Raw genomic sequence first — 16,218 nt, 5'->3', positions numbered from 1 at the left:
TCTTGCCGTTGGGCAAACTCCTCACTCGCCACCTCCCATTTGCCCCTAAAGCGATTGCCATTGATTGTTTTTATTTTTGCCTCATAATTGCATTTTCTTGTTACGCACATTGTGCCCCATTTCAGTGTGTTTGTCTGGTGTGTGCTTGTTGCATGTTCCATGTGAGGCATGTCGAGTAAGCATTGCTGAGGACACTTTTAATGGCTGCATTTTCCACAAAAAACAAAATTTGCAAACGGCGGCCTTCTTTTAATTTCATTACATCTGTTTCATGGCAATCCAAAGGGAAATGTTTTTTGTTTGTTTTTTTTGTTTTTTGGCACCAACTGCTTTCACTTATTTGATTTGCTTATCAAATGGTAGGCAAGGGGTTTGATCAGTTGAGAGAAGGTTGGCAGGGGGAAGGTGCAATCCATCATAGAGAAGCACAAACTACCCACATATGGAAACATGTCTGTTTTGTGGGTGTAACGGTAACTTTGCCAAATGTAGTCACAAATTACTTTTCCCCAGACTCCTTCATTTGTGTGTGTGTGTGTCACACTTTCACTTTTACTTTTCCATTTTTTTTCTCGTTCTCTTTTTTTGAGCCAAGCATCAATCTTCCTCCATCATTGTCAGCCACCGATGACGATGAGAATGACGATGAATATGTGAGAAAGAAGTTGAGGATGAAAATTTTGGATCAAGGATTGGGATTGGGAATGGGATTGGGAATGGGAATGAGTTTACCAATATGCAGTCCATCAGCTTTCTCTCTCATAATTGCCGTGGCAATACAAAATAAATGAAATATCATCATTTTACTGGCATTTTTATAATTTCGCTCAAACCGAGTAAACCGAAAGTAAATGAGGCGAATGTGTTAAGCAAATAAATAGGCACACACTCACACATACATACATCAGCATTGTGTTATGTACCTCTGTGTATGTATGTGTGCTCAATTTGCCACCACAAACAATAAATTAATTAATTTACATTAATATTAATTTGCCAGGGGAAGAAAAAAAAAAAAAACCAGAAACCTAAATTAATCCAGCCAGAATTTAAGGATTACGCAATTTCTCAAACAACATTATCTTTTTCTCTCTCTCTCTCTCTCTCTCCACCTCTTGCTATCTCTATTCATAAATAAACTGATATTTTTAATGAAAATTATTTCTCATCTACATCAAAGTTTAACTAGTTAATTGATATATTCTAGCATACTTTTGGGTACTACAAAATTAATATAAATTAGAAACCCAATAGAAACAAAGACTTGGAAAAGACAAACAATAAAGCACTTCTCTCACATTTATTAAGATTATTAACTAAAAGCTTAAACGAAATGCAATACAATAAGTTCCCAAAAGTATGCTTTAAAATATTAAAAGTGAAGCTAATCCTTTTTAGTAAGATGTGTTTGGAATAAAACTAATGTTAACATGTATTGCTGGCTAATTAGTACATATAGAAGACAAGAATCAATCAACTATACACACACACACACACACAAATAGTTCTCAGTTTCTCTCTTCTGAGAAACTTTAAATGGGAATCTTCTGGTTGTCTCTAGTATTTAATTGAATTAAAATGTCTTATAAATAAAAGGTATATATCCTATTCATGCAAAATTGAAAAACTTTCATGCCACTGTGTCTAAATGTTTGGTCGAATTTCGAATGAGAAGAGGCACACACACACGCACACACACACACACACATGTATATAAACTTATGATTTTACATGTGTATTAAAGAATGAAAATAAAAAAAAAGCCACGCAACATGGGAAAGAACAAACAATTTTATGCAAAACTTTCTCCAGAGTTAGTTTAGAGAAACCACACAGACAAAAAACAAAAAAAAAAAACAAAAAAAGGAAATAAAAATAAAGTACACAAAAAAAATAAAGTATAAAATGCGAGTAGTTGGAATTATGAATTTTAAATATGCTACAACTTAGGTAACTTTTTAACAGCCACCAAGAGCAAGTTTTAAAACTGGTAGAACGATGAATGGCAGAAGAAGACTGCGAAGAATGTGTGCACACTGTACAGTTGGACATATGAATGATGAACATTCAACGCACACACAGTTGCAACTCAGTTGGATGTGGGGTCCGGCTAATTGAATTGTTTGCCTCAAGTTCAAGTCAGGCATAAATTTTTACAGCTGCCTCACCTTTTCTGCCTGTGTGCGTTCCATTCCCCTGGCTGTCTACCTCCCGGCAATACTTAGAATTTAGAGCTACGCACAGCAACTATAACTGCCTCCCGACCGCCTCCTTCGAATGCCCCCTCCTTTCAACAACTTACTACACTCACTCACTTTCTCTTGTTCTCCCTCTCCCTCTGTATCTCTCTCTCTCTCCTCTGTATCTTAGCTCTTCTCTGCTCACCTGATACAAAACATTTTTGTGTATAATTTGAAATTTTGTTTACGCTTGAGCTTTGGGCCATTCGCCATGCAAACAGCAACAGCAACAGCAGCAACAACAACAACAACAACCCCAAACCCAAACCCCGAAGGGCAACGCCAAGCTAGGGTGTAGTGTGTAGATGATGATGATGCTCTGAAAAAAGAATGGATGGAGTGATGAGGATTGGGTGGTGGTGGCAGTGGAGGCGAGGGATTGGAGTGGATTGGAGAGACAGCACCCAAATCTGCGCTGCGGCGCATTGCGCACGCAAAAGTCCAACTTTCATACATACATAAATATTTCTATCAAATTTCAATTTGTTGAAATTTCCTTCATTCCTACTGAACGTGCGTGTGTATGTGTGTGTGAGTATATATATTTGTATGGGGGTGTGTGTGTGCGTTTTATTTTTATTTTCATTTTGTTGAATTTCATTCAGGGCGAAGGTAGATTTAGATTGAGAGTAAGAGCTGCCACATAATTAAGCCGCGTTTTGAGAAAACTTTTTGTGCCCGAAAGCCCACAAAAGCCAGCCGAAGAGGCTGTCGTAATTAGAAATCTAAAAAACAAACAACAACAACAACAGCAACAGCAATGAAAATACAAAATATAAAATTATAAACAAAAAATGAAAAGCATACTCGCTGAGCTCTCTGTAAGATTTGCCTGGTTTTTAATTGCCGCACGCCGAAAAGTATGCAGTGAACGAAAAAAATATTTTTATACATAATTAATTACCTCAACCGGATGGGTGGTCGGGTGGTTGGGTGGTTGGGTGGTTGGGCTAGAGATATTTGTTGAAAAAGGCAATAGAGGGGCCCTCACTCATGGCCTGATGGGCTGATGGGCTGACGGTCTGGCTTAAATGGCATTTAAATGTCGGTCGGTGCGTCCGTCTGTCTTCTCTGTCTCTCTGTCCGTCGGTTCATCATTCGTGGTTATACATTATGGGCGTGGCTTTTATTACAAAGTTTCTTCTTTGGTTTGGTTTATTTTGCCATTCCTTTTTTTTTTTTGGTTTTTGTTTTTGTACTTTACTTTGAGGGTTTTTACTATGTTTGGGCTATGCGATACTAATTACATTGGCCAAAAACCGGGCCAACAGCAGCAGCAGCAGCATCTGACGTGCCGAAAGTTATGCCGCAACACTTAAGCCGCATTAAATGCGGATTTTGTTTACATTTTTACTCAATGGGCCAACGCCCACAAAAATCTAGCTAATTGTATATGCCTTTCTCCCTCTATCCCAGTGTGTGTGTGTGGGTGTGGGTGTGTAAGGGTGTACTTGGGTTTGGTCAGCAAAAAGATGTCCTTAAAGGTAGAGGTAAAAGTGTGGACAGGCATCACTACTATGTACTTATTTACCTATAATGATGACAGGCAGCGAGAAAACCAACAAACAAACAGCATAAAAAATTGGTTAGCCAAAAAATTAATTCAAGACATTCCACTTTAGTTACTTGCTATTGATTCACCTGCTCACTTTGGTCATAGAAGAAATAACTTTAATTTACTTGCCTCACGAACTTTTCGCATTGCAATTCGCAATCAGTGTCTTTGCCTTTGTTACACTAAGCTATTGATATATCCAAAACGACTTTAAGATATCCTGCAGATATAGTTCATACCATTGTCCTTCATATTTTGCGATTCTTCTGGTGTCCATGCTTGTTTCAATGTTGTTTGAGCATTTTCATTAAGTTTGCATGAATGTTAATAGATAATACTATATTAATAATGCACAAAACTCACAATATATACAGGCATGGGTATGCCGTTAGTATAATGATGTCACTACAAGAACCTGCGACTACAACAAGCGCACAAATAGCTAAAATTCTTGAGTAGTGTTCACGCCACCGGGTGAACAGCAGTGAGCGGCGAAGAGCAGTGAGCGGTGAGGAGTGAGGAGGGTTTTTTTGATCCTCGGCGTCTACGGTCACACCAGGAGGAGTGACTTGATTTTTTCCAATGGGCACCGCCATCACTAAGAATCGAGCCTTTCACCCGAACACCCGTTCTCTTGCATTTTTTTACGATTTGTTAATCACTTTCAACCCGAACCATTTCCGTGTGTGCCGGTTTACCTGTGAATATTATATAAATAATAAAACCTACATTTAGTTAACCGAAGTTTCTCGTGCGTTTTAATTCACCACTCGCTCACCACAAACTGAAGAAATTGGCACCCGCCAACTCCTTGTATTTCATTTGGATCCTTCCGCCCCCCCACGAACATTGGTCCTTCGAGCCGGATATCCTTCCGCTCCTCCAGCTTGCATCGGCGGAATTCCTGATAAGTACAAAATTTCATTATTCATTTCATTTACATACTACTAAAAGTGTGAGGTTTTCCCGCTTCTCCATAGCGACCTACACACTTTTACATATTGTATGTACATACCTGACCTGTTCCAAGGTTTCATGGTAGTTCCTAATCCTTAGCGTGATTGTCCAACGTTCTCATTTTACATTCCACGATTATCCATTTTCATTTATGTTTTTTTTCCTCGCACTTGTCCAAATCCACCTTTTTTACATATGCATTCACATGTACATGTAATTTCCACAGCTGTTTGCCAAATCCGCGTAAAAGTTTAAAAAAAAAAAAAAAAAATTATTAAAGTGTTATAAAAAATAGGGAAAAATAAAAATCAAAGTGTTCACCGCGTTTTCTTATGTGTTGGAATAATAATCTTTAATGCCAAACTTATTTCCACACGCGCGTATCTACGTACATACATACATCGTCACCTGTTGATGTACGCGCATATGTACATACATATCCATATACATACAATCCCTTCGCACATTTACCACGACACAAAAGGCAAAAAAAATATTCTTTTTTTTTAAATAGCACTTCACGTATGCACCGCGATTTCTTGCGCGTTCGAATTAGGTGCGAAATTAATTTCCTCACGCGCGTCTTTGGATACCGGTGCACTTGCTTACATACGTACATACATACATATGTATATGCTTACATAGTCATACATTGCACATACATATGTACATATCCACAACGCATAATACATTTCGGTGTCGCGCATTGATTTAACACAACCCCACATCCAATTAAATTACAATTACTTACGTTTTTTTTGTTGTTGTGAACAACGCGTGTGCATACATATCTATACTCACCTGTGTACTTATGCATGTACGTACACACATAGATCAAAGCATCTGTCCATATGCATTGATCGGTTGTTTTATTTGCGCACAACACTCGCTTGTTTTTCCGCACAACACTTGTTCTTGGTTTTTCCGCACAACCACAAAAAAAAAAAATATTCACATACATAATTAAACAACAAAATCAAAAACCAAATATATAAACAGCGGCCGACAGCTGTTTTCGGAGTAGTGGTGACACGTGAGTCGAGTCGTGATATCGATAGGCGGCTCAAGCGCGCCAAATTTAAATCACATTATTTCCGATTCTCTTTTTTCGCCTAATTATATATCCGCCCATATTTATAAAACAATACATATATATTTTTCCAGCATTATCGTGCCCACATTTATATATCCGTCCATATTTATAAATCATTTATATAATTTTTCCGGCCAACTTTTTGCGCTCACATATATATATCCGTCCATATTTATAAATTATATATATAATTTTTTCGGCCAGTATTTTGCGCTCATATATATATCCGCCCATATTTATAAATAAATACATATATATTTTTTCCAGCACTATCGGGCCCATATTTATATATCCGTCCATATTTATAAATTATATATATAATTTTTTTCGGCCAGTATTTTGCGCTCATATATATATCCGCCCATATTTATAAATAAACACATATAAATTTTTTCCAGCACTATCGGGCCCATATTTATATATCCGTTCATATTTAAAAACTATATATACAATTTTTTCCGGCCATTATTCTGCGCACACATATATATCCAGATCCAGATTTATATAAAAACGTATTTTCCTTTTATCCTATACATCTTTGTTTATATATTTCATCCGTGTTTTGTTTTATACGTACTCCCATCGGTAATTTTCAATCCGCATTCGTGCGTTCGTATATTATTCCGCATCTATCCCCATTAAAGAGGCTTCGTTTCCGAGCCACACGCGAGAAAATTCTCCCGCAATCCTGCGGTGCACAGTGAGGAAGTTCTTGCGTCCCCATACAGTCCACTTCTCACTTCCAAAACAAAAAAAAGGGACGCGCACAAACGCGGTGTTCGTCGGTAAGCTCGTCCCCTGAGTATGTCCACGGAGCCGTCCAAGACTGCGCCGAAGTCCAACAGTCTTTCGTCTCCCTCTGCAACTCCGGAGAAGGTTCGGCCTCCGACAACTCCGGTGACCGTGAAGCGTACGGATATTTCGCGCAAGTTCTCGTCAGTTCGCAGCCGCAGCGAATCCCCAAGGTCCCGTCCGTCTTCGTCCAGCTTACCTGAGGGTCGCAGATTCTCGGTTAAAGACTCGAGGGAACACCAAGGTCGTTCCAAGCTTTCAACTCAGACCCAGATTCCGCACGTTGTTGTGACGCACTGTTCTGACGCTCCCGTCACCCGATCCGTATCACAACAGCGTAGAGAACACTCCAGAATGTCCCTTTCCGATTTCGTTATAGCGTGCGACGCATTGACTCTGTTTGAAGCTCGCGAGAGTGAAGCTCTAACTTCTGAAGTGCCCTTGTTTTCCATTAAAATGCACTTAGAGCAGCTCAAATCCCTTTGGTCAACTGTCGAGATGGAATACTCCCGTTGTCACAAGGCCTTGACAATCCAAGCCGACGAGGAAAGCTTGGCAAACATAAGCCACATCAAGGCGAAGCACGAATCCGCTTACGCGGCATATGTGCGATGCGGGACGTTGTTCGGAGAACGCATCGAACAGCTCTCGGTACAGATGACGACTCTTAGGCGTCAGCCAACCGCTCCGTCGGGGCCACCGGGGCATAGAGTTCCTCCGTGTGAGGTAGAGACATTTGATGGCGACAGCCTAGCATGGCCCACATTCCGCGATTTGTTCGCCGCCATTTATATCGCCAATCCGTATTTGTCACAAGTGGAGAAGCTCTATCACTTGAACGCCAAGACGCGAGGGGAAGCGAGAACCATCGTGGCTAAGTCCCCCCTGACGAATGAGGGTTTCCAGGCCGCGTGGGAGAACCTCACCGCACGGTACGAAAACAGCCGTCTGCTGGTCATGACTCAAGCCAGACAACTCCTTCAGATTCCCGCGGTGGCACAAGAGTCGGGCAAATCCTTGCGAGAGCTGCAGACCGCGTTTCAAGGGTGTCTTACCGCACTTGAGCGTTCGGGTGTTAGTACTGAGAATTGGGATGTCCTACTTATCGCCATCTGCACTAGTAAATTGCCGAAGGCCACAATCCTCCTGTGGGAGCAATCAGTGCCCAATAAGACTGTCGTCTCAACGTGGTCCGATTTGAACCAATTTCTTACCGATCGGTATCGGGTCCTGGATGCCACCGACGAACATAAGTCGGCCCCAAGTGTCCAAGCCATCCCCATTGGCCCCCGCAAATCCTCTGCAACGATGAAAGTCCAAGCGTTTCCAGCGAAAGCTCAGCTCAAATCGGCGTCTTGCAAGCTGTGCCATCGGGAAAATCACCCAATACGGCTCTGCCCTAGTTTCCTTGATATGCCTGTTCAGAGGCGGCTGGAAACCATTAGACAGCAGGGACTTTGTCTGAACTGTTTTGCCCGCGGTCATCAAGTGAAGGGCTGCTCCAGTGCGCATAATTGCCATACCTGCAAGGAACGTCATCATACGCTGTTGCATCCTAGTGATGTGTCCGTGCCCTCGCCATCCGCTGCGCAAGTCCCACCATCCAGCGTCACAGAGCGCCCGTCCGCGAGCGACCAGCTCACAAATGCTCAAAGTTATTTTGCATCTACCCCAGGCAGAGGCCTTTTAGGCACTGCGATTGTCACTCTGCACCATCGTGGTGTGGATCATCATATTCGGGCGTTGATCGACTCGGGAGCCGATTCAACTTTTCTCTCCGAACGCGTCTTCAGCATGGTCCAGCCCCCCTTCTACCCAGTAGACGCCGCGGTTACTGGCATGGGCCAGAGTGATGGAGGCTGCGCCGACAAGGTGTGTCTGCTAATGCTGTCTCCCCCCGTGTGACAGATTGAACAAGATTGAGGTCTCCGCCCTGGTCGTATCCAAATTGTCAGGGGCCATTCCAACAGCTCCATTCCTTAATACGGTTCCGACGCAGTGCCTCGATCGCCCCCTGGCTGACCCGTACTACAACAAGCCCGCGCCTATTGACATGATCATCGGTGTAGACCTGTTTCCCCACATCCTCGGAGAACGGATCAAAAAGGATATTGGTGATTTTGTCGGGCTAGAAACCATCTTTGGATGGGTTCTGTGTGGGGCTATCACTCCTGACCCCCCGGTGTCTAGATCCGTTTTCGCGGCACAGACGCGAGTTAGTCCCGAAGCAAAGCTTGATGTACTCCTCACCAAGTTTTGGGAGGTGGAAGACCTTCCCGCAAAGCCGGAAAAGGAGGATGACGCATTCTGCGAGCGGAACTTCCAGGAGACCACCCAAAGGGGAAAGGACGGCCGATATGTTGTGTCCCTACCGTTCAAAGGTCCGAATAGCGTTGACTTGGGCCACTCAAGACCGATCGCGCTGGCTCAATTCCTGCGGAATGAGGCACGCCTTCTCAAGGATCCGGTTCTAAAAACGCAGTACGATGCCATTATTCAAGAATATGAGGAATTGGGTCATATGATTCGGGTGACGCCGCCTCAAGATGGGAAAAACTTCTATCTCCCCCCATCATGCGGTGTTTAAGCCCGATAGCACCACCACTAAGGTACGCGTGGTATTTAACGCGTCGAGCCCCTCCACACAAGGCGTCAGCCTCAACGATGTCTTGCACACCGGTCCTACTCTTCAGGCCGACCTCACGCTTCAGGTACTGAAATGGCGGTTCTTTCAATTCGTTTTCAATGCCGACATAACGCAGATGTATCGACAAATCCGAGTCGATCCCAGGCATACCCCCTTTCAGCGGATCCTCTACCGAGACCGCTGCGGCAATATTCAGGATTACGAGTTACAAACTGTCACGTTTGGGGTTAACTGCGCGCCATTCTTGGCGATCCGAGTCCTTTTTACAACTGGCACAAGACGTGCAAACGATGTATCCTCAGGCGAGCGAAATCCTTCGGAACTACATGTATGTTGATGATGTCCTTGCCGGCGCTCACACTGAAGCCGACGCTCGTCTCGCCATACGAGAGCTTCAAGCGGTCCTCCAATCTGCGGGATTCCCGCTTCGGAAGTGGACTTCCAATAAGAAGGAAGTACTTCAAGCCATTCCGAGAGAGCACCTGCTGCGAGAGGACTTTCTCGAGCTGGAAGACGCGAGCACCGCAAAAACCTTGGGTATTCGATGGCAAGCTGCTGAGGACGTCTTCTTCTTCACCACAGCGGACCCCCCTTGAAGGAGTCGATCTCCAAGAGGCAGGTTCTGTCTCATATCGCTAAGCTCTTCGACCCCGCTGGGTGGCTAGCCCCATTTGTCATCCGAGCGAAGATATTCATGCAGCAAATCTGGCTTACCGAACTGGGCTGGGATGATGCTCTGCCGCCTCTCCTGCTGCAGCAATGGCATGAATTCCTGCAGGATTACCCAGGCCTCAGTCGACTCCGCATTCCCCGTTGGCTAAACACCAGCGATAAGCTCTCGTGGGAGCTTCATGGCTTCTGTGACGCGTCACAGAAAGCGTATGGAGCGGCCCTATATGTGCGGGTTCGGTACGGCAATCAAGTAGACGTCCATTTATTAACGGCTAAGACCCGTGTAGCTCCAGTCAAAACAGTCTCGCTGCCTCGGCTAGAGTTGTGCGGAGCGGTTCTGCTAGCCGATCTCTGGGCGTCGATCGTTCCTGAACTTCCAATCCGACCTGCAACCTCCCAGTTTTGGACCGACTCTACCATCGTGTTGGCTTGGCTCAATAAACCTCCGTGCAGTTGGTCCACCTTCGTGGCCAATCGCGTATCCAGGATCTCCGAAAGCACTAGTGGCCAAAGCTGGTCACATGTGCGCTCCGAGGACAACCCCGCGGATCTGGCGAGCCGTGGAGTCTCCGCGGCCGAGCTATCGGCCAGCAGCCTCTGGTGGCATGGGCCGGACTGGCTCCAGAGAGCCCCCGAGTATTGGCCAACTCCCCATAACGAACTCCCAGACACCCAGCTGGAGCAACGGGTCCAGTGCCACACCACCGCGACCACGCTACTCGAGGACGTCAGCGAACGGTTCTCGAATTATGGTAGGGCTCTACGAGTCATCGCGTACATCCTACGCTTCGCCACCAAGAGGATTTCGACGCCTTCCACGGTTCGCCTCACCAATGACGAACTTCTTTCCGCCGAGCGCGCCTTGATTCGGACCTCTCAGCGGCGGGAATACCTCGCGGAGATACGGGCCCTGGGCGAAGGGCGACCCCTGCCATCATCCAGCACTCTACTCAATCTGAACCCATTTCTCGACCAGCATGGGTTACTCCGCTCCTGCGGACGACTCCGGGCCGCTGAGTCCCTCCGATATGATGAACGTCACCCTATTCTCCTCCCATATAGTACTCATTTCACTCGCCTGCTTGTCGCATTCGCCCACCGCATCACGTTGCATGGCGGCAATCAACTGATGGTGCGGTATTTGCGCACCAAATTCTGGATCCCACGGATAAAGAACATGGTAAAGTCCCACATCAAGGGGTGCAAGGTCTGCATCGTTCATCGTCGACGACTACAGACCCAGATGATGGGTGATCTCCCTCGAGAACGCATCACGTATTCCAGGCCCTTCACCCACACGGGCATTGATTTCGCAGGGCCGTTCGAGATCAAAAATTACACCGGGCGTGCGTGTCTCATAACTAAGGGTTATGTCTGCGTCTTTGTGTGTTTCAGCACGAAGGCAATCCATCTCGAGGCTACCTCCGACCTCACCACTGAAAGATTTCTGGCAGCCTTCTCTCGGTTTGTCGCACGGAGACAATGTCCACAGCGCATTTACTCCGACAACGGCAAAACCTTCGTAGGGGCCTCAAAGGCGCTCGAAAAAGATTTCCTGAACGCCACCAAGCTTGAAATAATGAAGGCATTCCCCCAGCACATCCTATCCTGGCAGTTCATTCCGCCAAGCGCGCCCCACATGGGAGGACTGTGGGAAGCAGGGGTCAAAAGTTTTAAGACCCTGTTTTACAAGTCCTCGTCCACTGTCAAATACACCTTCGAGGAACTTTCCACTCTCCTGTGTAGGATCGAAGCGTGCCTAAACTCCAGGCCAATCTCTCCCATGAGTGAGGACCCAGAGGATCTACTGGCCCTAAGCCCGGGACATTTCCTGATTGGAGGACCACTCTTAGCCATTGCGGAACCGGAAATTCTGGTCGAGCCTATGTCGCTGATCAACCGATGGCAGCGACTAAAGGCAATCCAGCAGGCTTTCTGCCGCCGCTGGAAGAGTGAGTACCTCAAGGAGCTTCACAAACGGAACAAGTGGAAATCACCGACTCGCAGCATCCAGACCGGCGACCTCGTGATCGTGTCCGAAGATCATCTCCCCTCCAACGAGTGGCGCTTAGGGCGAATTGAGCGCACTCTGCCCGGGGCTGACGGCCTCGTCCGAGTGGCTGATGTCACCACCGCGCGTGGGTCTATCCGAAGACCCGTAGCGAAGCTCATTCTGTTGCAAGACAGCAGGAGTCCTGAGTCTAAAACCTTATCGTGACTCCTAATCCCTCTATGTTTCCTCCGAATGTCCTCGTCTCCGTGCATGTTTCTCGTTCCCGTGCATAGACTAATCCACTCCCCCATACGTAATTTCTTTCGTTACAGTTCATTCAGCTCGCCCTTTCATAGCGACATGGCCCCCACGCGTCTGCCGCACCACCGCAGCAAACGAGCTCCACAGGGCACGAACGTGTACCGATGCCGGGTCTGTCGGGGGGTTCATGCACTCCGGCAGTGTCAGCGCTTCCTAAACCTCCGAGGGGAAAAGCGGCTTCGGGCGGTGCTCATCAATAAATATTGTCCCAATTGCTTGGCCCACGAGCATTCATCCGACGCGTGTCGGACTCGCCATGGTTGCCGACGATGCGGGCAAAGGCACCATACCCTGCTCCACATGGCCGACCAACCGCCGAGACGACGTGCCTCCGCCCGGCGTCGCAGCCGATCACCCCCTCCAGTCGTGCTGCACCCCCGCTACAACCCCGTTCCCGATCATCGTCCGACCGCTCCGCTTCCCCAGAAGGCGCACCCGAGATTTCGTTATCCTCCCTGCTCCACGCCAGGACGACGACTGTCCTGCCCACCGCAGTCCTACGGTTGGGCAATGGCTCGAAATCCTTCGAGACCCGCGTCCTTCTTGATGCGTGTGCGGCTGAGAGCCGCATCAATCTCTCCTTTGCCCGGTCCCTGGGGTTAGCTGTGACCACGGTCGGGGTCGACCAAGCCTGTACGGCCGTCCTCGAGTCGAGGTCCGACAAGACGTTCCGACGGAACGTTATATTCCGGGTCGAAGAGGACTTGCTCATCCGCACTCCCATCCGGGAAGTGGCGGCGCCGGTCCGAGAGAAGTTCGCAACCCTGATCCTGGCCGACCCCTACTTCTATCGGCCGGCGTCGGTATCCGTGGTGCTCGGGGCAGACCTCTATCCTGAGGTCATCCAACCAGGCTGTGTGCCCGGTCATAGCGGTACTCCCGCAGCCCAGAGCACCGTGTTCGGATGGGTCGTCTCCGGCTCCTGTGGGATCTAGGCGCTCCAGGACGTTGCCGTCCCCCATCCTTTATATGTCCAGGGTGACAATTGCAACATGTTGCAAGGGGGGCGGTATGTTCACGCCACCGGGTGAACAGCAGTGAGCGGCGAAGAGCAGTGAGCGGTGAGGAGTGAGGAGGGTTTTTTTGATCCTCGGCGTCTACGGTCACACCAGGAGGAGTGACTTGATTTTTTCCAATGGGCACCGCCATCACTAAGAATCGAGCCTTTCACCCGAACACCCGTTCTCTTGCATTTTTTTACGATTTGTTAATCACTTTCAACCCGAACCATTTCCGTGTGTGCCGGTTTACCTGTGAATATTATATAAATAATAAAACCTACATTTAGTTAACCGAAGTTTCTCGTGCGTTTTAATTCACCACTCGCTCACCACAAACTGAAGAAATTGGCACCCGCCAACTCCTTGTATTTCATTTGGATCCTTCCGCCCCCCACGAACAAGTAGTAAGTAGAGTAGATTTGAGTCAAGTTGCTGCCCTGGCACCTGCACATTTACTTCTGGCCTGGAATCTTCTGGACTTGAATGGAATGCATAACTGGATTTACTTATTCCTATCATTCCAGCACGAAATGTTATTTATGTTGGTATGGCTTCAAAATTGTTAAAGGAAACTCTATAAATATAAAGGATTGTATGAGAAATCTTTCTATTTTCTAAATCTTAGGTTAAATAGTTAGTTATCCTAATGGATTTTCATTTATATTTCTTTTTGCTTTGTGTTTCCTTAGAGATAACAATCATTACTTCCTTTCCTGGGCAAAATCGTTCGCCTTAAAGTATGCAATAGGCCCTCCAACAGTTCGCTGCTTGGTCCTCGCTATTTAAATGAGTTTGAATTAGTTTTTTTACTCAAAAAATAGTGTGGAATTTCTCTAATTTTGCATACTTTGGGAGTTGTCTTTAGACCCCAATCTAATCAAGTGGCCAGCATTGTGCCACACACACATACAGAGCCAAGGATATGTACCTACATATGCCAAATTTCCGCTTGTGTTCATATACATTTCATTTTGTTTTCTTCATCTTTAGCTTTTACTGTTACTTTAGTTGTTGGTCTCCGGTTTGTCGTTTGTCCGGTTGTTTCGTTTCTTGTCTATGGGGGATTTTGACAAGTTCCCTCTGGCTAAGTAACGGTACAAACTGGACAGTTGTCATTGAAGAAGAGGGGCAAAGAGGTGGATAGAGAGAGAGAGTGAGAGGGAGTGGATTTGTTCTTGTTGCTGTGGCTCTTGGAATAGGCAATGTGGAACTATAACACCTGGGACACATGGCGACACACACACATTCACACACACACACACACGTTCGTAGAGACAGAGGAAAGAGAATAGCAGAGAAAGAGCATTGCCAACAGATGCTAATTGCTTCGTTAGCGGATTTCGAAATTTCGATTGCTTTTATCCTGTTTTTCTTCTTCTGCTTCTCGATTTTTCGTTTTCCCAAGCTTCAGTCTCTCTGTCTCTGCTACTTTTGCTGTCTCTTTTACTGCAATAAAATGGAGAAAAGAAAAGTTTGAATTTGCCACGTTTTCATGCATTTATTTATTTATGAACATTATGGGCCACGGCTTGCTAGCATTTTGTATTTCTTTATTGATTTGCTTTGGCTCAAAGAACTTATTCACACCGACACACCGAAACACACACACACACACACACATACAGTGTATTTGAAGCATTTTTGAATTCTGGTTTTTAAGTTAGGCTAGCTAGTCTCCTCGACAATGACATGTTCATATTCTGTTCTGTTGCCGTGTCTATGTCTGTGCGTTAAACCGCATTTCTTTTCTGTGGCATGCCGCCTGACAGCCTCTAACTTTATTACATCGTCCTTGTCTGCGTCGAGTGGTTTGCCATCTGTTCCTCTTTCCATACTCCATACCCTGAACGGGGAGAAGCTCCTGCTTCATCGAGCAACAGGCGCTCCCATTGCCATTGCCAGTGCCTCCTGCCTCCTGCCTCCCGCCTCCTTCTTTCTGCCACAACGTGGGCCCCATAAAATTTTGCCGCGCTCCGTTTGCGGCAAAATGTTCAATTTACGTATAGAGAAGTAGCAAAATGTAAGACAAAATAAAAAAAAAACAGAAAACCAAGGCAAAAAAAGTAAAGGAAAGCAACAAAAAAAAAAAACACAGTTCGTAAATTGGTCGGGTGATTGTGCCTGTGTGTGTGTGTGTGCAAGTGTGTGAGTTGGGTGCTAGAGAGGCACTTGGCAACTTGACGCCTTCGGCAAACGAGATGTGGTCATAGTTTTTATTGCAAGTTTACCCAACATTAAAATGACTTATCTACTTAATATCTTTATGAGTTAATAAAGCCCATATAGGAGAGTAAAGGCAAATACATATGTAAGTACATTTTCACCACATCAACTGATACTAAGTATATGCGTAATGGAAAAGTAATTAAAGGAATTATTTCAATACTTTAACTGCATCTTTATCCATAAAGTGAATAAATGTTGTTGAATTAAGGTTTTCCACTTATATTTTACTGGTTTTTGGATTTCATAGGCTGGTTAATCTGTATTTTAAACAATTTTTAACCGATTCCGAAATCTAATTAGATCAATTTTCGAGATATAAAGGATCCAAGTTTGCTTGATTGGTGAACAAATATCTAATATAAACAAATCCAATTATTTCTAAAAGTAAAAAAAATATCATTTTATAGACATAAGTTTTTGCATTATTTTCCACCGATTTTCACTTGAAAATATCAATTAGACGCCAAGTTTTGTGTGGTTGGCGGTTTGTGGTGCTGTGGTTAATCAAATGTGGCTAATGTCTTCGTTTTTCTTTCACCTTTTTTGCCCCCACCCCCCTTAAATTATGTGTATATTGCATTACACAAGACGCTTGGGTTCATGCCTAGAATTTGCCAAGTTGACTCCTTCAGTGAAGGAGGGGAGAAGGACACAAGGCAAACGCAACAACAAGTGGCAGAGAAAGGAAATTTTTTAATAAAAAGCCGTGCAAATGACCGAG

The 16,218-nt window shown here is 45.4% G+C and overlaps 2 protein-coding genes across 4 annotated transcripts in view; both read left to right on the top strand.

Annotated features, from left to right (window-relative positions):
- Positions 1-16,218, top strand: part of rsh (radish) — a 96,072-nt gene that overhangs the window by 20,326 nt on the left and 59,528 nt on the right. The window lies entirely within an intron of this gene.
- On the top strand, positions 4,102-13,567 carry LOC137587212 (uncharacterized). The gene is made up of 2 exons (XM_068303516.1): positions 4,102-4,706; positions 12,282-13,567. The coding sequence occupies exon 2, from the start codon at positions 12,540-12,542 to the stop codon at positions 13,203-13,205; it is 666 nt and encodes a 221-aa protein (XP_068159617.1). The 5' UTR covers positions 4,102-4,706; positions 12,282-12,539; the 3' UTR covers positions 13,206-13,567.

This window comes from Drosophila tropicalis, unplaced genomic scaffold (assembly GCF_018151085.1).
Source record: "Drosophila tropicalis isolate 14030-0801.00 unplaced genomic scaffold, ASM1815108v1 contig_158, whole genome shotgun sequence".
Classification (NCBI taxonomy): domain Eukaryota; kingdom Metazoa; phylum Arthropoda; class Insecta; order Diptera; family Drosophilidae; genus Drosophila; species Drosophila tropicalis.
This window is presented reverse-complemented; position numbering and strand designations above follow the sequence as displayed.

What these genes read in the sequence shown, in the direction of transcription:
- LOC137587212 (XM_068303516.1), top strand. Translation starts at nt 12,540, where the DNA reads ATGCGGGCAAAGGCACCATACCCTGCTCCACATGGCCGACCAACCGCC.